This window comes from Mastacembelus armatus, chromosome 17 (genome assembly GCF_900324485.2).
Source record: "Mastacembelus armatus chromosome 17, fMasArm1.2, whole genome shotgun sequence".
NCBI classification, from domain to species: Eukaryota; Metazoa; Chordata; class Actinopteri; order Synbranchiformes; family Mastacembelidae; genus Mastacembelus; species Mastacembelus armatus.
In genome coordinates, this window is record NC_046649.1 from 14,299,182 (window position 1) to 14,324,541 (window position 25,360).

The window sequence follows — 25,360 nt, forward strand, 5'->3', positions numbered from 1 at the left end:
TCTCTTGATTACATGGTTAAAACATCAACTTTGTGACTGAAATCCGGGCGGCTCTATCTACAAAAATATACAGAGATAACCTTCATTTCACTGCTGATGCAGGGTCGTACAGGAACAGCTCTTAGAAGATCCTGGTTAATTCATGAAGAGCATTGAGCCATAACACTCTGCTGAGGGGCTGCTTTGATGTGGTTCAGCCACCCCCTTGTGGATGGAGATCCAACCTTGTAGTACAAAATAATAATAAAACGTAGCTATACACACACTTTTCCTCTGTTCTTTGATCCCGTCTCCAGTCTCTTCCAGCATCTTCTATCCTGTGTGTCCTTTTATTCTCTGACAGGACAAAGGGTTTGTATTCCTCAAAGCTGGGAGAGCTGCAGCTGTGGAAAGTCCCCTTATGGATGATAAAATCTCATCTCCTCAAACATTACGCTTTAACTCCCAACTTTGGATTTAACTGTAATTGCCTAGAGGTCTTTAGCTACAATGCAACGTAAGAAGTGACAAGACATCTTGGGCCTCAAACCTCCACCAACACCTAAAACAAAAGGATGAAGACTAAGGAATGCAATTTTGTTTTTTGCCTCACAGGTATTTATTTAGTTTATCACGTAAGAAAATAAGACAAAGAAACGTTCCACTTCTCACATTTTCTTTCAATGGCACACAAGGTGAAGGTGTTAAGTTTTTTGGCAGAAAAAAAGTGAAAAGCAAGAAAAGAACAAGGAAACAAAAGAATGTATTATCATTTTGACGTTCAATATGTTACCTCAATTATTATCTGATGACGACACCTTAACTAGGGGGAAACTATCGTGACTCTTACAGAACTCAAATCTTAACTATATGTTTAACCATATTGTAACCATAGGCTCCATTTGCATAGCTTAAAGGTGTTAAATCAAAATGCTTTTATATGGGCTACATGTTCCGTCAACTACGTGTTGCTACCTCAAGGTAAAACAGAACCTTTGAAAACAATAAAAGTACAATAATGAAATGCTCTTAAGTGCAGGACACTATGCCTTTAACCAATATCAAATGAGAACATCATCAAACATGAGTCATGCATTCTCACTTTCATATCTTGGATTCCAGTAAGGCTTCTTTTTGTCATATACAAAGATTGGAATTGACAAAATACACAACAACAGCTGTAATTTTACACTACAAATTCATATTAAATGAACTGGTAAACAACGTGGGTTAATCCACAGTTTTCTGCGGACAGGTCCATTCTTATAGCATTAGCTTTCATCAGTAGTCGCGTCTTAAGGCTTAGAATGGGTCCCCACACTGCTCCGCAGCTTTTACAAACTAAGATCAATAGAGCAGCAAAATTGAAATAAATCTCAAATCAATGCATTGCATCTACATAAATTGTCTTCACGTGTTTTGGCATTCAAATATTGGTGTTTTTAAAAATAATATTCCTATGTTCTGATTTGTATCCTTAGTATTAAAGTACATTCTCCCTGTTTGTGATGGCCCAAAGGAAGACTTGCTAGAGTTAATGTAGTTTTTCTGGCTCTGTATGCAAAAACAATAAGAAAGTCACAGAGTAAATAAAAGATTTTCAAAGCTCAGCAGAAATCGGTTGGGGTTGGGGGGGGGTCGATATTTTTGTTTAGTGAGTTACAAAGTCCCAGCTGTGCATGATAGTGACAGCAGGTCAAAATCAGAGGGACAAGGATCGCACTTCGCTGCTAGACCCTCTATTTTGGACTTCATGTAAGACAAATCTCTAGCATGCTCACTAGACCTACAGGGACATGACTTGAACCAGCGAGTCTTGCCCTGCCCTGACTTACACGCCACCCCGACAGATTATGGATCCCACTTCGATCTTGACTGGGGTAGCTGAATATGTGCACTGACACATAAAACTGCATGTAAAAATGATACGCTTCTTTTCACATACTTAAGGACAAATGGGTTACTGAACTGCACCGGTGGAAAGTGAAATCACCCCTGCTGGTGGCTTTATCCCCAACTTTTGACTTCATGGCTTCAACCCGTAGTACCTGCTTTCCTTCCTCAATGAAATAAGCTGGGATGATGAGAAAACAATTTGGCGTTATTTATTCCAGAGACAATAAAAATCGAATGGCTTTTCTGTCCACTCCCCTGGGGATGGCTCAGTCACAGCAAACAGACACATACACACATTCATGCACACAATTCACTGCAAATTCCATGCCTCAACACTGTTTCTAAAATTTTTGATTATTATTTTCAGGAAATTCTGTTTTTGCAAGTAGTAGCAAAAAAAAAAAAAGTCGAACATCAAATGCTGTCTCTCTCTCTCTCTCTGTGATATCACTCTAGAGTGCTGTTGTATCACAACAAAACATCCCACAGCAACAAAACACTGAGGGTCACAACTGGTTTCAAACACAGAGGTTATTCATTCAAAAAGGAAGGTGCTTTGCCTGCAAAGCCTTGTGGTACAAAAAGGTATAGGAAATGGGATTTACATAATGAAACCTGTAAATTCTTACAAGGTAAAACTAGACGTACATGCAACAATACGACAAAAGGTGAAAGTTAGTATTCTGGTTTCAATTATAGCCTCTGGTGGGAAGGAATTTCAAGCCATATTTGGCACAACCGGTCAGACAGGCTATGTGTTACTATTTCTCTTTGTGACGGAAAAAAAAACAAACAAACAAAAAAAAAAAAAACAACTCTGTGCAAGCAGAGGCAGGAAGGCCTGATATCTAAAATATAAGTTGTTCACAAAGCCTAGCCACTTAAAACATCAGGCTGTGGGATGTTTAGTCTGCCCTCATACCCTAAAGTAAGGCTGCTCCCAGAGAAAAAAGCAGGTAGACATATTAAACTGAAATGTTACTTGAATGCTTTGAAAGGACTTGAAAATGAAACTGGCTGTGAAGTCTACGGAAGAGCTGTGTCACTGGAAAAGCAAAGAGTGAGTATCGCCCTTGATATCAAAAATGCACTCAAAACTGCCTTTTCCCCCACCTATGGTTGTGCACTTGTACAGCTGGAGAGGGGATAGGATGCGTGTGGAGACAGGGGCGTTGCGATGTGAATAAGGTAAGGCTGCTGTTACTCCCTCTTGTCAGCTGATTTTGACTGCTCCCTCTGAATCATGCAGCGGCGTACAATGCTGTCAAAACTCCCCAGGTAGAAGAGGGCGATGGTCCGAAATAACCCCATGGTAATAATCTGCACAGAAGACAAAACGGGAGGTTACACTACTAACAACAGTCTAGAGGAATACAGTATCTTTGTACATGGCTGTACCTGCTGGAGAGCTTCTGTGATGGACGTGACAGGTGACATTCCACAGGTGAGGGCAGAGAGCATGTAACCATCAGGTCCCACGGAACTGTTGAAGTTCCCCTGCTGTGAGAGCAAAAGACAAACAGGAAGCCAGATTTACAACAGATTATCTACTTTACTTCAAAATCATTTATGTAATATTTAAAGCTGGGCAATAAATGTGGCTGGTCATTGGAAAGTGAACTGAATTTCTTACTACTGCATCTCGCACAACAATTTTGGCCACTTGCTCTGGTTGACAAACGCCAGATGTTTCAGAGATTAATTTGGTCTCTAGAGGCTGGAAGAGAAAATTGGAAGAGAAATAAAAAGGTTTAAATAAATGGAAATGGAAAACAAATTAAGATTCTATTTATTTTGTTAAAGAGATGTTCACCTTTGTCTTATTTTCCTCAGCCAATCCTGGAGTGTCTGTGTCTGGCGGGTAGGCCACGGTCACATAGATGTTGTACGGCTTTATCTGGAGCAGAAGAACAATAACACTGACCATTGTGAAGTTGACTTTGAACTGCTGCAAAAAGATGCATTCAAGCGCAAGGAAACAAAAAAAAAAAAAGAAAAAAAAGAAACTCACCTCCATCTGCAGTGACTCTGCCAAGCCTCGCAGGGCAAACTTGGATGGGGAGTATGCAGTGTATCCAAACAGGCCAATCTGGCCAGCTTGGGAGGACACAAACATGATGCGGCCCATTCTGCGTTCCTTCATGGTGGTTATGACGGCCCGAGTTGGATAAACACTGCCCAGGTAGTTCACTTCCATCAGTTTCTATTGAAAAAAAAAAAAGGCCAAGGTTATTAGATTATCATATCATAATAAATAACAGACTGTAATTTGTATGAAATATTAGGCATTTCTTAATGTCCTTTAACAGTAACAAAAAAAACACTCACCCATTAATCAAACCTTTTTTCCTTGTAGGTACTTAATGTTAAATGTCTTTGTTTTTAAATGCTCTTTTCAATGCTTTTAATGTAATTATATGCCTTGTAAAGCACTTTGAATTGCATAGTGTATGAATGGTGCTATACAAATAAATTTGCCTTTGCCTTAATGCATAAAACCCATTCTTAAAGAGCTAATCTGTGCTCCTGGTGCAAATCTACCTTGAAGTTTTGTGCAAGGTTAGTTTCTATATTGTCACATGAAGTTATCTAGTATGTCATTTTATCACATGCCCCTGCTTGACAGGAAATATTCCAGAAAACATGTTTTAGGTATTACTCCAATTCTAATTTAGAAATATATGGCCTTACACACACAAGCTTAAAACCAGGCATGCTATAACCATGAAACAACCACCTCTTTTTTTCCCCAGACTCTCTTGCCCTGCTGTAAATATTAGCAAATGATAACATCTGTTCACAGTAGCCTAGTGACTTTTGACCATGACTGCGTCAATGGCAGAGTCTTGGTTGTGCTCCTAGATACTCACTTTAAAACGGTCCACCTCCACTTCCTCAAACTTTCCAGAAACAGATGTTCCAGCACAGTTCACAAGCATATCAACAGGTCCCAGCTTTTCTTGAGCCTGCACAACAGCAAAAAAGTCACTTTAATATTTTAACAATAAATTATTAGAGGAGATGTCCCACTGTGCTGAGAAGGTAACATTACCTGTTTTATCACACTTTCCACCTGATTATAATCACTGGAAACATCCACCGATATGCAGAGCACCACCTGAATTAAGAAATTGTACACAGTCTTATGAAACCTTAAGTTAAATGGCATCGGCTATATAAACACATATATAGCACATGACAGGTGCTTTAAAACAATGTCTGATGGTGCCACCTTCTACTCAAATAAACCCATACCTGCTTGTCATTAATGGCAAATTTCTCCACCTCTTTTTTTGCTTGAAGCAACTTAGTCTAAGAGAAAAAGTACATGTTTAATCTCTTACTAAAACATTGTGAAAACACTGATGAATGTCATGACGTTTCACTGTCAAAACACAAAATGCAGCTATTTTTTTGCACATGGTTGGAGCACGTTTTTCACCTGGCTATAAAGACAACCAGGCTGGGACTAGGCTAAGCAGAAAGCGCTGGTTAAACGTGGTTTTGTTCTGACCTCATCTCGTGCCACCAGAGTGATGAACGCTCCTTGCCTGTAGCACTCGATCGCGATGCACTTCCCAATTCCACTTGAGCCTCCTGTCACCTGAAAGTTCAAAAGAGTCAGGAGATCATAAACCCAAAGGTCCAATAGCTGACCTGCAACTTGGAGGCTGCAGTGGCAGGTAAACTGGAAATGCAGTCATGTCTGTAAAACGTTCATAGATTTTATGTGCAAGTCAGTTCTGCTATGGTGTTACTACTAAATGTGCATAATGAAGTGACATGAGCAAAACTGCACAGACCTGACTGTTTATCAGATAGTCCTAATTCAAAATAAAGCATTTTAATGCAACATGTCTAGAGGTTATAATAATGAAGCGGAGTGATAAAGCTCAGGCAAATACTGTCAGTCCTTAAACCAACTAGAACATGAGTTAGTTCGCTCCTTAGCTACGTGGGCGTGTCCCGCGTCATAACTCCCAGAAAAATATCTTTTCTGTCAAACAATAGCGACTAACGATAGATATTCACTAATGCATTTGATTGTATATTACCCAGCTCTGACACATTAAGGCAGCTAGCGTTAGTTTATATCGCACAGTTAGCTGTGAAGCTAACCTCATACAAATGAGACTACCGGACTAACTAGCGGAGGACCGTTAGCACTGGCACACTCACCACGACGTGGGCCCCGTTCAGTTTCAGAGGTTTGGGGCTAATAAGGGGCGATATCATATATAACAGCAACACAAAGGCAACAATGAAGGCGGCAACTACAAGAAGCATGATGAAGGGAAGAAGGAGCCACCAGGAGTTGATGAAAAGCCAATCTGTGATCGTGGAGCTCAAGCTTTCTTCAGAGGACATGGGTGAAATCTGGCGATCGTTAGCTTGTTCGCTAACTAGCAGGCCAGATTCTGGGGTCCGATAACGGCTCTGCGAGGCAGGCGGCGGCGCTGGAAGAGGGGTGACGAAACACAGAGCTCGGAGGAGGAGTTGTTCGATGGTTTGGCAGTGAGTCAAAGATATTTAAGGGTCAGCTTTTAGTGCCGCGGCGGACCTTGGCTCCCCGTGACAAAGCACAGTCTGCGTAAACCAAAACAAATCGAACTGTGCAGAGTAAACGAACGCCTAACGACAGTACTTGGTACTTGTAGTTCTCAAAAGCCAATGTGTTTCACAGGAATCCCAACGCAGCTTGACTGTATTAACAACATCTCCCACAATGCAATGCTCTGCTTCCTCATTCGTCGTATCCGTTTCAGTCATGATTACAGAGTTGTTATATATGTTTTGTAATAATTGAAATACTGAGTCATGTGACTTCTCCAGATGTCTGCAGCTGTCATTAGAAGATTGACAGGACTGGTCTGATCTAACAGCAGCAGAGGTTTCTGTTACATTACCAGAACATCTTTACAAAGTTAATGCAATTGGCAGTGTTTCCATATACGTGCAGCTCTAAGGCATTTCTTGGCCCTACACAGCTGTAAAATTGGTTTATCAGAAAACTGTTCAAACTGCGGAACTATCTCCCATACCGTGTACACTGTATATAAATATGGTCAAAGTGAAAATGAGCAAAATATGAAGATCTCACCACAAATAATTGTATAGCCTTCCAACATTGTATTGGCTATTTAGTATGCATTGCATTTATCTATTTTTGTATTCACTCTTTATTTCCAAAATTCCAAAAGTTCTATCTTTCAATTATTACCAAGTGTAACATCATTGTAAATATTTTTGAAATGTTTACCGAGGTGACCAAGTTCACTGTCAAGGCAGTTGTGATATGTGAACAAAACAGCTGGAAAGTTATAAATTCAGTGTGTTATTATTGCTGTGGACAGACCTCCTGCCTTCATAATCATACATGCTTTAGGAGGCTAGATGTTGCCTCTCTTAAGTGGTGGTCACTGAAGTATTTCTGTAACGGACAGCAGCATATTATTTGGCCTTTAAATGTATATATCTATGCATTTCAGCTGGCTACATACCTCTGCTTCATACAACCATTGAAGTGTAGGATTCTTTTTTTTTTTTTTTTTTTTACTTTCTCCTCTCCGTCAACATATCTGGTGTCCAGTATGTAGGATCAATTAGGATCAATTTTAAATAATGAAACATTTATTAATTAACCAACATTTGCAATAATAACAATAAAATAACAAAAGCTGTAATATGGTAATTAATTTGTTACCAAAAATCAACAACTCTTATTGACATAGGTAACTTTTATTTACATTACTGAAGAGAAAACACAGAAAATGTATGCATGGGTGACCTACACAAAGAAAAGGCTCAAGAGTTGCTATATGTATGGACATTTACAGTAAAATAAGACATGCTTCCCATTGAAACTCAAAAGAGACAGTCTGCACATCTTAGAAGCAAGAGTACAGTTGTACAGTCTCTAAACGAGTTTACATGAAATGTGCAAGTAGTATACATTTCTTAGTTGTAGTGACAAAGCACTCAATATATGAGCAGTATTTTCAACTGAGAAATAAACAAATAAAAAAGGATCTTGCGGCTTTTCTAGAAGGCACATAGTCCACACTGCCACATATGGCTACAAATAGTTCATGCTTCGAGATACAATCTTATGTTGTAAAATATACAATATGATCTCTCCACCTGAGCCATCAGGGTCCAACTTTAATACCTCAGTGTTTTTTTTTTTATATCAAAATTCAATTTAAATCTTAGTATAAGGCTTAGTTTTTTGCAGTTTACATTAGGATAATCAGCAAAGCCTGTGGATAGGTATGAAAAATATGTACAGTACGTTGTGAAAATTAAAAAAAAAAATGAGCTGAGTGACAAAGCAATTCGATGCCAATGGGTCCTTGAAAACTGATCAAACAATGCTGGTCCAGCACCACTGGCGATCCACCCTAACAGCCGTGTTGAATTCAAATGACAAATGAGTAAACAAATTCAGCTGTCATTTGTATAGATAATCCAAACTTGACACAGGCCCTAACGCAGCTGTCATCCTGAATATCTCTGTCTCAAAGCTCTATAATATAGACCTCCTTGAGACAGGAATGACATGACTGACTATTTCAACATGACAAATTCTATGAACTCATGTCCCACTTCACCAGCCCAAAATTTATACATTCCACAAAGTACAGTATACACTATAAAATGCTTGTTTTTTTTTATAATAGAAAATAGAGTATACATATGGGCTGTTTTATTAGTTTAGTGATCTGTATTCTGACTAGAAAATAAGAACATTGGAGCTAACTTTAAATAAATTATCATGATTACCGACGATCAATCCCTGCTGTTAGTTTCCCTCAGTTGCTCGGGTATTCTGCTGGTCAATACCTTTACTCTTTAATTCATAAGTTAAATAACTATAAATTCCCAAGATCATTTTGATTCTTTTATCAGCTGCAGATGGAAGGTGTTTAATCTTCTTTGGGCAACAGTGAATATCAAATAGAACTAGGTCTTCCACCATTTGTGTGTTGATCTGGTTGGCAGAACACAGCTGTAATCTTTCCCAGTTATAATAAACAACCAGGTCTTGTCAATGGTTAGGAGCCGACAGAGACAAAAAAAAAAAAAGAGAGACAGGGACAGTAAAGAGAGACAATCACGATTCCTTTGCTTTGGTTTGGCTTGACTCAATTATCCTACCTAACCTTCTTGTCCAAAGTCCTCTGTGAATTTTTTCAGTTTGTCCAGATCTTGTTCGTTGACTGTTGGCTTTGTGTTGGTCAAAGACCTCAACATGTCAGGCTGAAAAGAGGAATAAATATTATATAAAATGACGGTGTGGGCTGTAATATGGATTTAGTATTTCTTTTTAGCATCTAGTATTTTTACATTCTTACCATGCTTACTACAGGTTCCAATAACTTCTCCCCGGGAACCTCCATCCATGTCATTTCTATTGCGTTGGGATCGCCAGGTGAGCAAGGAGTCAGGAGGTCCTCTACAGTAAGTTTGGGGTCAGTTCTTGAAGCTCCTCGTACCTTATTTAATTCAAAATATAACAAAAGACATAAAAGAGACAATTAGCTATAGCACATTACATTGAATCATAAACCACAATGCAGCACTTTAAAAGGACATACCCGTTTGAAGTGGGTTGCTGACTGGACCTTTCGAACAGGCTGCATTAGAGCGTCTCTGACAATGATACTGATATCTGCTCCCGAGTATCCCTCTGTCTTCTTCCCCAGAGTGACAAAGTCAGAGTCAGAGAGACTGTTAGGGGTCGAGCCCAGGTGGAGTTTGAACATGAAGGAGCGGGCGTGCTCTTCAGGCAGAGGGATGTAGATCCTCTTCTCAAATCTGAACAAGTATTTTTGGCGTACAGTGAGCCCATGTGAATGACAACATGGTTACTAACAACTTTCACCAAGTAATAACAATTACCTTCTTCTGATGGCTGAATCTAAGGTCCATGGGATGTTTGTTGCTCCAAGTACCAACACGCCATCATTGTCATTTCCCACACCTGCAAAACAACAAACCAAGGGACAGGCCCACTTGGAATTACATGCTTTTCTCAACAAAATCAGTACCCCTTTATACCATAACAGCTGGAGGAAAGGACTATAATTCCATTTTCATTAATTCACTGATCTTTGTGGATTAAAAAAAAAAAAACAAAAAAACAAAAACAACATGCAACATCTGAACAGTGATGTCATTTTTCAAAGAGTGTATCTACTCTCACATCTGTTTGGGGGAGTGCTCAGAATTAATATGATGTAAAGTATGATTGTATTTGGAGTGCTGCAGCAGAAGTTTTCTGCCTCATGGGACTCTGCTGATTTAAACTGTTCACGCCTCAGTTAGCAGTAAGTGAAGAAGAACAGAGAATTTGAGACAACTCAAACAAATCCTGTACAACCCAGAAGACAAAGTTTGCCTGTCACAGGACTTAAGTCACCCAGCTACGGCAGCTATAAATTTCTCATGTACACACATCAAGTATGTGTGGTGACACCCTTACCCATGCTTTGTAACTACATTTCTAATGAATATTTAGGATACAGAGAAGTGACTGAAATTGAAAGGGTACCTGCATTGAGTGCATAAACATCCATTTTCAATTCAACTGCCATTTTAGATCGCAAACACTATTTTCTCTAATAATAATAAAATAAAGGCAGGAAGTCTGTCCTACCCACTTGTGTTTAGTTAGTTTAACAGACTATACTCCATTTGTAAATTTGACTTAATTTGTTGTTGTATCTGAGTCTCAACACAAGTCCTTCTATTTACTTATGTATAATAGTTAGTTGCAATTTCATATTATGAAACAAAATACTTGTTTTGCCCTTAAAATCCCATTGCCATCTGTCCCACCAGTCAAGGTAACATGAGCTTAATGCTGGTGTAAACTCAGCTCATCAGACTTACCCTGCATCTGAACCAGGAACTCTGTCTTAATACGGCGAGCAGCCTCACTCTCGTTCTCACTTCTTGAACCACACAGGGAGTCGATTTCATCAATGAAGATGATAGAAGGCTTGTGCTCCCTTGCAAGGGTAAAAAGATTCTTCACCAACCTGTGAAGTGAATGGGAAAGTTTTCAGGTGGTGAAATACGAGTGCGTTGTTTGTTGCAGTATACTTTATATGTTTAAACCACGCTTCTGTGGATTGCTGACAAAAAAAAAAAAAAAAGGACTCACTTTTCACTCTCTCCCAGCCATTTGGAGACCAGATCAGATGAGGAGATGGAGAAGAACGTTGAGTTGTTTGCCTCTGTGGCAACAGCTTTAGCCAAATAGGACTTTCCTGTACCTGGAGGTCCAAAGAGCAAGATCCCCCTCCATGGAGTTCTCTTTCCTGTCAATTACAGCCAGAATGTAGTCTATGGCAGTCTAACCAAAACATTACCAACTGCTTTCTGACGCATACATTCCAAACACCGTGTGCCTCTGTTATTTAAGAGCAAAGGAATAAATGAAATTTTATACCTGTGAAAAGGTGGGGGAATTTGATTGGCAGTATAACAGCTTCTTTCAGTGCCTCTTTGGCTCCTTCCAATCCAGCAACATCATTCCATTTGATGTTTGGTTTCTCCATAACAATTGCACCTGGACAAAATACCACATTACCAATGAGTGTAAACAATGATTGATTGTTGATACATTGATGATGCATGTATCAAACATTCACCATAAACACAAAACTATTACAAAAACTCAATTTAGATAAAAAAGACAAATTGAAAAAAAAAAAACAAAAAACAAAAAACATACAGAGTTAACAGAAACTCCAGTTATACCAACAAGCAGTACAAACCTGAGAGTTGATTCTGAAACTTTTTTTTCTCTGGATCTTCACTTTCATCACTTTCATTCCTGGACACAAAAATAAAATTATGGACAACAGAACACACTATTATTGTCAAAATGTCCAGTGACACATATTAACTATATATTAGGAGAAAACTGATTTCATTTTGATCTGAATGGCATGACATGTGCAGACACACCCCACTGCCCCACCCATAAACACACCCTTTGTCATCAGACTGGGACTCTTTGACAGGCTTAGCGGGAGGAGCTTTTTCTTTCTTCTTTAGATACTCCTTCAGCTTCTCAGCTCTGTCCAAATATTCAGCACATTTTGCCCGAATACTCTGTTTAGCTTTGTCACCTTGGGCTTCATCTGTCAGGAAAACAAAAATAAAAACAGTTACACAAATAATTAGATTTTCTAGCAATTTTAGTGTGCATGCTAAACAACACAGTTTAAACATTTAGATATATTTTAGGGAAGAAATATTCTAGGGAATTACTTTGTTCTGTTTGCCATCACTGTTGCTATGAAATTCTACAGTATAATGTGTGTTTTATTTAGGTAAAAACAAGTGTTTTGAATCATGCCCACAACGGGCCACAGCCATATCAAGAAAGATTTCATGACTAAGGACACAGTATACCCTAGACAAGGTGCTGTCTTATGGCTTACATTTCACCACATGAAGGAAGTACTGAACAGCAGCCTGGTAGAGACGCAGGGCCTCCTCATAGTTCTGAGCTTTATCCTCTTGAGCTGCTTTGCTGGCAAGATCAATAGCTTTCTAAAATAACAGAAACACAGATCAACATTTGTGATGTTTGCACTTGTAGGTTCTGCCATTGATAGAAAAAACATGGAGGCCTGAGAAGGTCAGTACCAATGCACTTGAATTATGAAAACGCCACAACATGTCGGCCAATCAACACAAACATCGAAAGAAAATGACAAACGTAAGGGCAGGAAGTTATGAAGTGAAGAAAGAAATAGTAGTGTGTAGTTATATGTCACCAGCACGTTAACATCATATCGGCATATATGAATGCTCCCCGTGTGCTCTGTGATGACATTACACACAATGAGGTAGGACTGTCTGAATCCAACCTCGAAGGCACTTTGTTTCACTTCCTTTTGGTTATCGCAGCTATAAATGGCTAACGTCAACTATGGCACAGTAACGTTATGCACTTAAAAAAAACAAATACAACAATTACAGTTTTTCTTTGTTTTTAATTTTGGAAGTGGCTATCTTTTCACAGGCCGAATAAAACCAGGTTGCTACCAACGTCAATCTCAATAGGGGTCTTGCTAGTAAACAGTTGCTAAGCTAACTGTTAGTGTTTAACGGCAAAATTAACGACAGCATTCACTGTAACAATAAAAAAGACAACCTATATATAAGACGGGACCACACAGGCCACTGTGTCGGCTTTTGGTGTTTTCTTTTTCCCGCACGTTAAACAAATTTAGCTACCGGGTTCATGTCCAGGGTAGTCAAGTTAGCCAATCGTGCTAATTAGCAGCTAATGTTACAACCTTACGCTATTTTCCATCGTCCGAAGCATTTTTAGCGAACACCACCCGACAAAACTAGACCACACGTTTTAGCTGCAAATAGCAATGGTGCTGTTTTGAGTTTAGTCCTAGATATGAACAACTTTGTTAACTTATTTTCGCGTTTAGCCATCTGGGATTGGTCTTTAACCTACCTGTAAATTATTGTTGGTAGCCATAACGGCCGATCACTTGTCCGATAATCGAAGTGAATCTAACGCCTCCGTGAGTTAACAACTTTTAACCAGTCTGCTTTACAATTGAACCTTAAAACAACACTGTTAACTCGATAATCGAGGTTTTTACGAGGCTTGTTTTCGTTGCTTAGATCACTCCCTAGTACGACCGAGCAGCAAACTTCCGTATTGTACAGTCGATACTCGCATGCACGGAATGTGATGACGTCAAGACGTAGCCTCGTCACTGTCCAGAACCTGCATTTCTACGTTTTTACAGTTTATTGCCTTTATATAAAAACGGTGTTAACTTAATTACAAGATTGCTGATCATTTGCGAATATATTTTTCGTTTATTTGTTAATTTTATCTATTTTGATATTCTTTTATTAGTGACAGTTCATGTTCATCTTTATATTTGTTTAACTCATTCTCTTCATCTCTTTATTCCATGGATGGATTATAACACAATGGGCCCCTGCATACAGATACATAAAAGGCCTCCTACATAGAAGAAAGACTAAAAGAGAATCTCTTTAATGAAGCTTTGTATCTCTTTCTGGTTGTTTTGGCTGTCAGTGGCCTGTATATCTTTTGTAGTCATTTTGCATCTCCTTGCAGTTATTTAGCATCTCTTTGTGCATATTTGTAATATTTCTGAGAACATCTCTTGTATGTTTTTGTCTTTTTTTGTGACTGTTTTTATGTATCATTAATGTTCTCTTTCTTTCTTTTCTTTACAGGCAAGCTCCACAGGCCCCCCTGATATCTCTGGACCCTGCTGCTGTGTCCTTAGTCCCATTCAGTAATCCATCCATCCATCCATTATCTATACCCGCTTATTCTTATTTAGGTTCACAGGGATCTGCTGGATCATATCCCAGCTCTCTTTGGGTGAATGGCAGGGATACACCCTGGACAGGTCACCAGTAGTCAATAATCCAGTCATGCTTTAGTCAATGCAGAATCAATCACTCTCAGACTATGAGTGAACTATTAAGTGTCAATCTAACATGAAACATTTTTATCACAAATAATTTTCAGGTTCTTAACTAAATTTAAACTTGTGAAAATGTAGCAGTAAGTAAAAGTCCAGTCATTAAGCAGCATATCCACACTTCTCAGATTATATATTCATGAAAATGTTGTCCATATTTGTACAACAAATATAGTGTACAGTGGGTACGGAAAGTATTCAGGCCCCTTTAAATTTTTCATTCTTTGTGTCATTGCAGCCATTTGCCAAAATCAAAAAAGTTCATTATTTCTCATTAATGTACACTCAGCACCCCATCTTGACGGGAAAAAAAACTGAAATGTAGAAATTTTTGCAAATTTATTAAAAAAGAAAAACTGAAATATCACATGGTCATAAGTATTCAGACCCTGTGCTCAGTATTGAGTAGAAGCACCCTTTTGAGCTAGTACAGCCATGAGTCTTCTCGGGAATGATGCAACAAGTTTTTCACACCTGGATTTGGGGATCCTCTGCCATTCTTCCATGCAGATCCTCTCCAGTTCTGTCAGGTTGGATGGTGAACGTTGGTGGGCAGCCATTTTCAGGTCTCTCCAGAGATGCTCAATGGGGTTTAGGTCAGGGCTCTGGCTGGGCCAGTCAAGAACGGTCACAGAGTTGTTCCGAAGCCTCTACTTTGTTATTTTAGCTGTGTGCTTGGGGTCATTGTCCTGTTGAAAGGTGAACCTTCGGCCCAGTCTGAGGTCCTGAGCACTCTGGAAGAGGTTTTCTTCCAGGATATCTCTGTACTTGGCCGCATTCATCTTTCCTTCAATTGCAACCAGTCATCCTGTCCCTGCAGCTGAAAAACACCCCCACAACATGATGCTCCCACCACCATGTTTCACTGTAGGGATTGTATTGGGCAGGTGATGAGCAGTGCCTGGTTTTCTCCACACATACCGCTTAGAATGAATGCCAAAAAGTTCAATCTTGGTCTCATCAGACCAGAGAATCTTATTTCTCATAGTCTGGGAGTCCTTCATGTGGTTTTTGGCAAACTCTATGCAGGCTTTCATGTGTCTTGCACTGAGGAGAGGCTTCCGTCGGGCCACTCTGCCATAAAGCCCCGACTAGTGGAGGGCTGCAGTGATAGTTGACTTTGTGGAACTTTCTCCCATCTCCCTACTGCATCTCTGGAGCTCAGCCACAGTGATCTTTGGGTTCTTCTTTACCTCTCTCACCAAGGCTCTTCTCCCACGATTGCTCAGTTTGGCTGGACGGCCAGGTCTAGGAAGAGTTCTGGTCGTCCCAAACTTTTTCCATTTGAGGATTATGGAGGCCACTGTGCTCTTAGGAACCTTGAGTGCTACAGAAATTCTTTTGTAACCTTGGCCAGATCTGTACCTTGCCACAATTCTGTCTCTGAGCTCCTTGGGCGGTTCCTTGGACCTCATGATTCTCATTTGCTCTGACATGCACTGTGAGCTGTAAGGTCTTATATAGACAGGTGTGTGCCTTTCCTAATCAAGTCCAATCAGTTTAATTAAACACAGCTGGACTCCAATGAAGGAGCAGAACCATCTCAAGGAGGATCAGAAGAAATGGACAGCATGTGAGTTAAATATGAGTGTCACTGCAAAGGGTCTGAATACTTATGACCATGTGATATTTCAGTTTTTCTTTTTTAATAAATTTGCAAAAATTTCTACATTTCTGTTTTTTTCTGTCAAGATGGGGTGCTGAGTGTACATTAATGAGAAATAAAATGAACTTTTTGGATTTTGGCAAATGGTTGCAATGACACAAAGAATGAAAAATTTAAAGGGGTCTGAATACTTTCCGTACCCACTGTATGTAATTTTTGTAATAACCTCTTTATTCATTAGGTACTCCTGCAGTTCTTCCACTCTGTCCAGGTACTGTTTACATTTATCTCTGATCTTCTGGTTCCCATCTTTACCCTGGGGTTCACCTGATGGGAAGAAGAACAGTCATTTAAAACCACCCTATAGTGTTATTAAATTTTGCTACTGTCATTTTACTGTAATCAGTATGTACATAGAAACAAAAATGATGATTAATTATTCAATTTCACTTGTAGATGCTAATTCTTCTGGAAATTACAGTGATGGACACCCATGTACAGACTATTAGGGATACATAAAAAGGCAAATTTATTGTAGGTGCGGTGTGACATTAAATGCATTTTGTTTCCAACCATGAGGACATACGTTTTAAAATGTGCAGAAAATACTTGACAGCATGTTGGTAGGAAAGGATGGCCTCCTCATAGTTGCCAGCCTGGTCCTCCTGTGATGCCTTTTGTGCTACAGCAATTGCTTTCTGAAAGAGGAGACAATTCATTAACATTCAGATTCACTAATACTTTGTGTTTCTATAAAGGTCTGTGTATGAACCTCAAACTGAGTAAGTTCATATCACTTCAGTGTCTAACAAACTGTACAAATCTATTTCAGCCAAAACAAAGGCAATATCCATCCATCCATCCATCCATCCATCCATCCATCCATCCATCCATCCATCCTTCCATCCATCCATCCATCCATCAATCATCTATACCCGCTTATTCCTAACAAGGGTCACAGGGATCTGCTGGAGCCTAAAACATGTTGCCACTAGTAAGTGTGACGTTCCTGGGTGCAAAGGCAATATACAGAATTTATTTATAGGCGTTATAAGCATTGATATTTATGTTAGTCTTTTAACTTATAACTCCAAAACTGCATTGTCAGTTCAGGTTGGTCAGTGAAAATCTGATGTTTGTTTGTGCTTATCATATCCAACTGTCTTACATCTCCCTTCCATTATATTTTAACTATTGTATAGTATTAAAATAGGATTAAACTGTCAACTTAGCATTTGCCTTAACAGGATGACCCTTATAATTCTTAGTCAGAATGACTTATTAACGTTAGTCCAATTGCTTTAAGACCCCCAAAAACCCCATTCGAGGACCTTTAAGATAGCTGCTATTTTGATTAAAATAGAATTTCTATGCTGCTGGTGAAACTGAAGCAAACATTACAAGGGCACTCACACTGCAGAGAGAAGACTACAATTGGCCACGCTGTCTATTTAAAACACTGAGTGACTCATTTCACGGACCGCCATTGAATCTGTGGACTTGATGTGAATCACTGTTTTGAGTCAGTGTTGGGATTCAGTCAGTTTTTACAGAGCAGGAGTTGACACCTCTGTATTCAAACTAAGAACCGCTTATTCTGCTATAGACTAACAAACATTTGGAGTTGTTTTCATTAAACTAAACTTATGACACCTTTAGAAATACTGAATTATAATTATCTGTCTGTCAATGAAAGCCGTCAGTTTGCGTATACACTCGATAAGATACACTCGACTTCAGAAACAAACAGGAACTTTTCCCTTTTTTAAGGAAAGTTATTCATCCTACCTGTAGAGTTGTTGGCTCCATGCGGTGTCCTGTGACAATAAACACAACACAAACGCCGTGATTTCTGCCAGTTGTTTCATCCACCTAGTCCTGTAGTCAACACACAGCAACTTTCTGTTTGCTTATCACTCCCTCAGCGCTGACACATGCCCAGTCAGAGGAATGGCAACGATGCTGGGACACGGAAACCCTCCTGCCCGTGCGTCACCGTGCTGGATTGCTGTTGTGCCAGTTACAGACAAAAGCAAACTGTTTCAGAGATCCAAATAAATAGAGTTGTTTGAGCTCGGTATTTGCTTTCATTGAGAATACATCGGTGTTAGTAGGTGTAGTCTAATCACCAAGGCGCATAAAATAAGGCAGAAAATAGTCTTTTAGTTTTAGAACAGTGCAGAAGATTTTGTTCCAAATGACATTAATATCTGAGACTTAGTAAAAACTATATGATCCACGTAATTAACGACTAGTGTGATGGCTGTCTGCTCCACTAGAGGTCACTCCAAGACCATTAAAAAAAGCTCCTCAAACCAAGTTGTGGGGTCTTCCCTGCTTTATTAGGGCTCTAAGAGGAAACAGGACACTTTACTGAAGGCTCATATCAAATCTATGAAAATATAGTAGAAGACTTTCTACAAATTAAACTGTACACACAGCATAGAAGCCTCTATAAGCACAATTTTCATAGTTACTAGTTCATTTAACAACCAAACTTTCTCTTTATATTATTCCGTTTTTTATTGTTTTGCGTTAATCCTAAGAGGCAGCCAGATAAAAAGCCTTAGGAAGTTGGTCTCTGTCTCATAATGACATGTTTGTTTTTAAATTAAAATAATAGCCCAAAACACCATATACGGCTATATAGCTACATTACATTTGTAGAATAGGTTTTCTGTAGAAAAGACAGCGGATAAAAATAGGTGCTGCTGGTACGATTGGACTGGAATAGAAAACTGACCATGGCATTTTCTTTTCTTTTTTTTGTCCCAGATTACCCACCACACTCGGTCACATATCAGCTATGATGCGTAATAAATGCGTCGGCCACCAGTCGCTGCTGGTAAACGCTGTGTAAACTGACAGGAGGTCTGTGGCCCCTGGCAGGGGATTAGCGTCGAGCTCAGACCATCGACAGCCTGACACCTGATAGCTGCAGTGAGGAGCACGGTTTGGTTAGGAAGACGGAAAGCTGGCGCTGTTAGTCTGAAAACATGCAGCAGAAAGAGAGAGCACGCCTTCAACAGCGCAAGATCAACCTAAAGCTTTGTTTGACATAAGGTGCCGTGTATAGCCCTGCTGGAAGAGAAACCCGGCGCGTAAAGTGGCACAGTTCAGGCGCGTGTCATGGAGATCTATAGATGACACGACCTGCACGCTGCGCTCAGCATCTACTGGGATCTCCAAAGGGGAACATGGCGAGAGGGATGAGAGGAGCCCATCTCCTCGCTGTATTTTTTACTTTTTCCATAGCTCCTTTCAGGGACGCAGAGGGACAAGGCGCAGTTAATGACATAACAAGTTTTAGTCTCAGTCCGCCGTATTTCAACCTCGCTCAGGGGTCTAGTATCTCTGCCACGGCGACCTGCGGTCAGGATGAGGCTGGGACGCCGAGAAATGATCTATACTGTAAGCTTGTCGGAGGACCGACCATCGGACTTCTCACTCAAAATATACAGGTAAGAATCTAACGTGGGAGCTTGTTGCCCCACTGCAGCTTTTCGTAAAGGGGGAATAGCATCACACATAACCTGTAATGGTTATGTAGTAATCTAGAGCACACAATGAGCAGGAAGTTCTAACTAATATATAACTATTGTCGATTGAGTTGTTTTGAGTTAAAAAAAAAACAAAAAATACTGGTTCTTTATACAGTGTTCTGTCTTTGTAAACTACTAAATGAGTCTTTAGAGATCCCCGGGGACCCCGGACAATTCTGCTCGCCCTTAACAAGTTGTACACCAGCCAGAAATAGTTTAACAGCATTGTAATTGAGTCTCAGGTTTTCTAAAGGAAATGCCCTTTAACAATAGTCCTATCCCCCCAGGAGCTTTGCAAATTGCAATTTGAGGCATGCAGAAGTTTTTTTTTTTTCCTAAACTTAAGATTTGTATTTGACATGCTGTAATGGTTGCAATATTATTCCCATTTTGCTGCAGTTTAATTATTCCTCAATTATAAGATGTACATGTGGCTTGCTGCTGTTACTGGGGTTTGTATGTATGTATGTATGTATGTATGTATGTATGTTTCTCAATACTAACAATTTGAATTCTTTTAGGGTCAGTTCTGTGACTACTGCAACTCCATTGACCCTAATAGAGCTCACCCAGTGATCAATGCCATCGATGGAACTGAGCGGTGGTGGCAGAGCCCTCCTCTCTCTAGGGGACTGGGCTACAACGAGGTGAATGTTACCCTGGATCTTGGGCAGGTGAGATTATCATACCCTACTGTGCTGTAAACAGCTTTTTACTTGCTGCTACCTGTTTGAATAATGACTGCTCTGTGGTGACAGTAAAACATGGCACATGGATGTTGCAAGAGAAGGAACATATTTTTTGCATTGCTCTGCTGCTGTGAGATATGTCGTGTCATTTGTGTGAGATGGTAGAGCATCTTCACTGGTAATAAATCTTCTTCAGGGCAGTGTTTTGCTGCTGCTTATTTTGGATATGCTATGAAGATGCTTGACTCGTGAGTGTTCATTTTCAAACTTTCTAAAGGTGTTAGATGATTATGTTTTCAGTTTGAGCTTCATCACCTCAACCAGCAGTGATCATGTGAGAAATGTCCTGTAGCTGGGTGCTTGCCAGGAATCAGATTAAAGCCCCTTGGCTGGTGAATGTGCTTTCATAATGGCCTGTGTCTCTGACGGGAGTTTGGCTCAAGGCCCATAAAACAGCATCTCACATTCAATTATCCACTGTGAGGAAAGAGTGGAATTCTGTCTCAGGATTAAGGATCAGAGGGATGTAAAATCAGATTTGAGCAGTGCAGGTGAATGCCTCTTGTGTGAGGAGGGTTTTGACTACTTTTGGAATAGACTTCAAAAAGAGAACAACAAGAGGACTTCCCTCCACATGTGTTACATCTCTGGCTTCCAATGGACACTGGGAGCCAGACAGTGGGTGCTGGCTTTTCTATCTGTTTTTAGACAGACTGAGCTGAGCAAAGATTCAGTACGACTAAATATAACCCATGCTTACAAGGGATGTCTGATTTAAATACGTGGTAATGCCCAGTTTATTTAGGAGTGGGGAAAGCTGCATTATGATGCACTAAAAAGATCACGGCTAGATCTCTACTGTGACTACCAACCACACGACACCGTGCCCTGCCTCAATACCACAACACTACCCTGACCACATACACACACCTGTCACACACAGTTTTCTTTTAATGGCATCTGATGCAACTTCGAGTCTGTAAACAGGACTCACCTGCTGCCATTGCATTGTAAGCTGTATGATTAAATCCTCAATCTCTGTCCAAATCTGAAGAAACCTGGATTTATGTAAGGAACAGAAAAATGCAAAAACAAGCCATGCATGTCAGGTGCAGTTTGTGATTTACAACTGAGAACTTTATCAGTTGGCAGCTTCTGAACCTCTTGTGTATTACACAATCAAACTTAGCATTCTTAGTCACTCCAGAAACACAACAATTTAGCAAGCACCACAATGCAATAAAAACTCATATTTTATGATTTGAGTATGGAATGGTGGTTTCTTTAGGCATCTTCCTGAGTTGAAAAAGGTGATTTATTCGCCCACCAGAGAGCTTTATTGCTCTCCTCTGCCCTACAAACGCAAACTCTCACATTGTCTAAGACAGGGCTAGAACTGTCATGTTGTTGGACTGTTCCATGTGATAGCTTTGTAGATTTTTTTTAAATGCACAGGATAAATGATGTGTTCAATGAATTATGTGGGCTAGATTTGCTGAAAGGGTTCTGTGGTTTCTTTCAAGACCAGACACCTGGCTGTTCCACTGTTGTCTATATAGCTCTCAGTAGATTGTTAGATAATGGCATAGTTGATGTTTATGTTATGTTATGAGGTTCAAATAGAGGGGCCTTTTTTTGACAGGGCTGTTTCCGGTTTTTCTGTTTCAAAGATGATTGTTTGAAGCAAGGTCTGCTTAGTTTGAAGCTAGTCTAATCTCGCTGATGGTGAACCAAATCATTTTGTCAAATTACAGATTTGATTAACTACATGCAAATGGCCTGGCTCTAGACATGGCAGTGTTTGTCTGTTGATCCATAAACCAGACTGAAAATATCTCTGCAGTTTTTGGGTGGATTATCATAAAACTATGTACAGGTCCCCAGAGCCGCAGGTACAAATAGCCTTACTGACACTGATGATCCCCTTGCCTGTGACACGATCACTTTCTAAATCTCTTTGGGGTAGGCCCTGTGGCTCAGGCAGGCCAGTGCGAGCAGTCTAGCTGATCTCTGTTTTAATGACTTGGCTTTTGAAGCATGAAATATCAAGAAGTAACCTTACTGATCTTTAGTTGGCTGCTATATGACAAATAAAGACAGTCCTTGGCATAATTGTGTGTTTATTTCTAGAGTAACTGGCCCAAAGTTACTGAATTTGCTATATTTATGGGAGCCCAGCTTACATTTTACTTGGCATTTATTAATATACCTATTAGCTTGCATACATCTATCTAATGGCCACTTTGTCTAACCACATGCATTTATGTGTCAAGAACCAGTAAAGCATTTGTTGCCCATGCGATTGTAAATGTATGCCACATGTCTCTACCAGAAAGCTTTCCAGGAACTTTTGCCTTTAAACTATTTACAGTACACAGCAGGCAAACCATTGTTCTGGTAAACATTTACAACACGTATCAGACTGCCAGTCACTCCTTTTTTCTGGGGAATGTATTTTAGGACCCTTGACCACATGTGCTTATCTGCCCGACTGATCCCTGAGTAGACCATGTGAGGCAAACATACCAGAGCTTACTGCTGTCTCTCTCCCATCTGATGAGAGTGAGCTGCTTCTGATTGGTGGATCTCAGGCGCTGAATGGACATAAGATATTAGTGGTATAAATAAAGCTGTGTCTGATGTACAGTCAATGTAACAAATTTGAGTGAAGAGTAAGACTCTTGAGATTGTTTACTGTTGATGATCAAACTTTGCAGATTTAAATGCCTCAGCTTTCAGAACAGCTTTATTATCTATCATTCATAGTTTATTTACTTATTTATTTTTGCTCAACAGTCTATAATGTTTTTTTTTTACTTTGTAGGGGATGAGAATAAGTGCCAGAACCTGAACTTTGAATAAAATAGCCAGGACGAATGATCTGTTTCAGGTTTGTGTAGTTGCGTTGACTGCTCACAGTTTTGCAATCATCCAGAGACATAGCTTCCAAGAACTCAATTTTAAAGGCATTCCCCTGGAGCCTAATCCCTTCTCTCTCAGGGGTTCACCTCCCACCAAAGTCGGTTTGAACGTTTTATTTGCAGCCGTCGCCCCCTTTTGTGTTAGAGTCCTTCCAGTGTGTATTGTGTGACATCCTTTCGTTCTCTCAGACTCTCACAAAGGTTTGGTTCTTTTAAGCTTTGTTGAAAGTGACCTGGTCTTCTCCTTTCATTGGATAAATGGATATAAATGGAGTTGTGGTGTAATTTCGTAGTGAGAAAGTAGTTAATTAGAAAACACGCTTGGCATTCCATTTTTTCCACTGACATCAGCCTTCGAACTGAATAGACATTCAGATACAGCCATGAATGATGCATGATGGCTGCACTGCATCCCTCTGAAATAAAGTGGTTAGTAAACATGTAGCTCTATAATACAAACTGAGGTGCCAGGTGATTTGAATATGGAATCCATAAAAGACCAAGAATAGAATTGCTATTTAAAATCTGTCCTAGTATGTTCATTTACATGGTTGCAAAGATTTGCTCATGTAGTGCAGCTAACAAGATCAGCTCTTAGACATGTCCGTGTTGCTGAGCTGATGATGGAGCTGGTGTAAGGGCTTGCCTTTAGATGGTCCGCCTTAGGCGTCAGGCCAAACAGCAGATATTTACTACTCCACTAACAGCCACCTCGTGCAGTTAGCAGGAACTGACTCCGTGAGTGCATCATAGTTGTTAGTTGGACTGCAGTTCCTCCTAAATCTGGAGCTCTGTAGTGGAAAAGCTTCTGGGGGTTAATGTGGGATCTTTTCACCTTTCAAGGCCTTTGTCATTAGTTCATACTCAGAAATGCTAGTCAGTGGTCAGAGGCTTTCTGACGCAGGCACTAACACAATGGGGATGTGTAGAGAGCGAGCAGGATTTTTCCTAGACCCATTGTTTCATGAATAGTGGTATCCTACAGCCATCAGCATACTTTAAATTGCGGTTATTGATATTGGAACAAACAATTACATCAAGTTAACACTGTGATATTACAGTAATTTTCTCAATTTGTACTAAATTATTATCAGATTTGAGAGTGTTGCACTGACCCTCATCTCGATATCTCAGTTTCAGTTGTCATTGAATGCATTTATTGTTCAATTTATAACTTCCATTGAAACATTTAAATACTGACATTTCAGAACTGGGCAAACATGCTGTAGTCAGTGCAGACATTTTTTCTTGCTCCTCTAGCCTTCAACTGAGACATTTGGTCAAACCTGGATACTGTGCTGTATGTTTTCTGTTACAGCTACGGTTCTCTTGTGACTTTTGGACAGCTGTTGTTACCATATAACTAATTCTGTCATGGAGACAGAGAAAAATACACCAGACAACCCCTCTCCCCTTCCACTGTCCACCTGTTGCAAACAGACAAACAGTTGTACATTGCGTTGTTACAAATTGGAGAGCAACTGTTCCACCCCACTGGGCTGCAGTGTGCTCTGTCCTGCAGGTTGATTTACTCCAACAGAAGGTGATGCCTCTCCTCCTTTGAACTGCATTCCTCTGTTCTCACATCAGACTCACTGGAGTTTGCTCAGGTGGCTTCTATCTGTCAGGACTCTGATCTTATTGTAGATGGAGTCTGTGTGGATCTGCAGTACACTTTGTTTGAATTTGGAATTAGGATGTTCAGTGTTCAAAATCTGCTTCTTGACTGTATTTGCTGAAAATGTTGAAGTTACATTGCTAGTTTTCATCTCATGCCTGTTTAACATGAGGTAATGTTAGATATGAAATTAGTTATGTTTAACTAATAGTATACTAGTATATTAGTTATAAACTGTGTCTAGCATCTTTACATGGTAGCATACAGTACCTGCTATTAAAGCAGCGCAGCAACATTATATATTAAATCTGTGAGCTATGAAATAAAGGAACAGTAATTGTTCACAGTGTAGTTAATTTTTTAGTACACTTCATTTAACCAACACAAAGATTATATTGAAGAGATGACCATGGCAACTAAAGTAAGTGAAAAAGGGTCATGCAGACCTTTTTTGTAACTTGGGATTTTTTGTAAGTAAAATGCTGCTCTGTGGCTACATTGCAAGAAGTTCAAATGTGTTTAAAGTTAGAGGACAGACCTTCTGGGTGGAGGCAACAGTGTAGTTCACACTTAACTGTGTCATTTAAAGTACTTGAG

General features: G+C 39.8%; 3 protein-coding genes across 5 annotated transcripts in view; 1 reads left to right on the top strand and 2 right to left on the bottom strand.

Moving 5' to 3' along the window:
- Window positions 1-574: 574 nt before the first annotated feature.
- On the bottom strand, window positions 575-6,549 carry kdsr (3-ketodihydrosphingosine reductase). The gene is made up of 10 exons (XM_026314315.2): window positions 6,055-6,549; window positions 5,390-5,479; window positions 5,131-5,187; window positions 4,928-4,993; window positions 4,746-4,841; window positions 3,887-4,078; window positions 3,689-3,772; window positions 3,509-3,592; window positions 3,274-3,375; window positions 575-3,195 (listed from the first exon to the last, which is right to left on the bottom strand). The coding sequence occupies exons 1-10, from the start codon at window positions 6,241-6,243 to the stop codon at window positions 3,076-3,078; spliced, it is 1,080 nt and encodes a 359-aa protein (XP_026170100.1). The 5' UTR covers window positions 6,244-6,549; the 3' UTR covers window positions 575-3,075.
- A 1,044-nt stretch (window positions 6,550-7,593) lies between these two features.
- vps4b (vacuolar protein sorting 4 homolog B) lies at window positions 7,594-17,914 on the bottom strand. Of its 2 annotated transcripts, XM_026312747.1 has the most exons (13): window positions 17,782-17,914; window positions 16,580-16,691; window positions 16,220-16,320; window positions 12,333-12,444; window positions 11,879-12,029; window positions 11,661-11,719; window positions 11,333-11,452; window positions 11,045-11,201; window positions 10,771-10,919; window positions 9,778-9,859; window positions 9,474-9,693; window positions 9,231-9,371; window positions 7,594-9,135 (listed from the first exon to the last, which is right to left on the bottom strand). In XM_026312747.1, exons 1-13 carry the CDS (start codon window positions 17,800-17,802, stop codon window positions 9,034-9,036), a joined length of 1,527 nt encoding a protein of 508 aa, XP_026168532.1. In that variant the 5' UTR covers window positions 17,803-17,914; the 3' UTR covers window positions 7,594-9,033. The 2 variants fall into 2 exon arrangements, with proteins under 2 accessions (XP_026168532.1, XP_026168531.1); XM_026312746.1 differs by lacking the exons at window positions 16,220-16,320; window positions 16,580-16,691; window positions 17,782-17,914 and adding an exon at window positions 13,370-13,594.
- A 947-nt stretch (window positions 17,915-18,861) lies between these two features.
- LOC113133822 (laminin subunit alpha-3-like) overlaps window positions 18,862-25,360 on the top strand; it is a 48,792-nt gene continuing 42,293 nt past the window's right edge. For both annotated transcript variants that reach the window (XM_026312744.1, XM_026312745.1), the window contains exons 1-2: window positions 18,862-19,454; window positions 20,057-20,209. In XM_026312744.1, the coding sequence (XP_026168529.1) occupies window positions 19,137-19,454; window positions 20,057-20,209 (471 nt within the window). In that variant the 5' untranslated portion in view covers window positions 18,862-19,136. The remainder of the gene's footprint in view (window positions 19,455-20,056; window positions 20,210-25,360) is intronic.

What these genes read in the sequence shown, in the direction of transcription:
- kdsr (XM_026314315.2), bottom strand. Translation starts at nt 6,243, where the DNA reads ATGTCCTCTGAAGAAAGCTTGAGCTCCACGATCACAGATTGGCTTTTC. An exon ending in CAGAGTCACTGCAGATGGAG is followed by an intron (nt 3,773 to 3,886) that starts GTGAGTTTCTTT and finishes CTTCTGCTCCAG; the next exon opens with ATAAAGCCGTACAACATCTA. An exon ending in CTGAGGAAAATAAGACAAAG is followed by an intron (nt 3,593 to 3,688) that starts GTGAACATCTCT and finishes TTTCTCTTCCAG; the next exon opens with CCTCTAGAGACCAAATTAAT.
- vps4b (XM_026312747.1), bottom strand. Translation starts at nt 17,802, where the DNA reads ATGGAGCCAACAACTCTACAG. An exon ending in TCCCAGTCTGATGACAAAGG is followed by an intron (nt 11,720 to 11,878) that starts GTGTGTTTATGG and finishes TTTTGTGTCCAG; the next exon opens with GAATGAAAGTGATGAAAGTG. An exon ending in GTTTCAGAATCAACTCTCAG is followed by an intron (nt 11,453 to 11,660) that starts GTTTGTACTGCT and finishes TATTTTGTCCAG; the next exon opens with GTGCAATTGTTATGGAGAAA.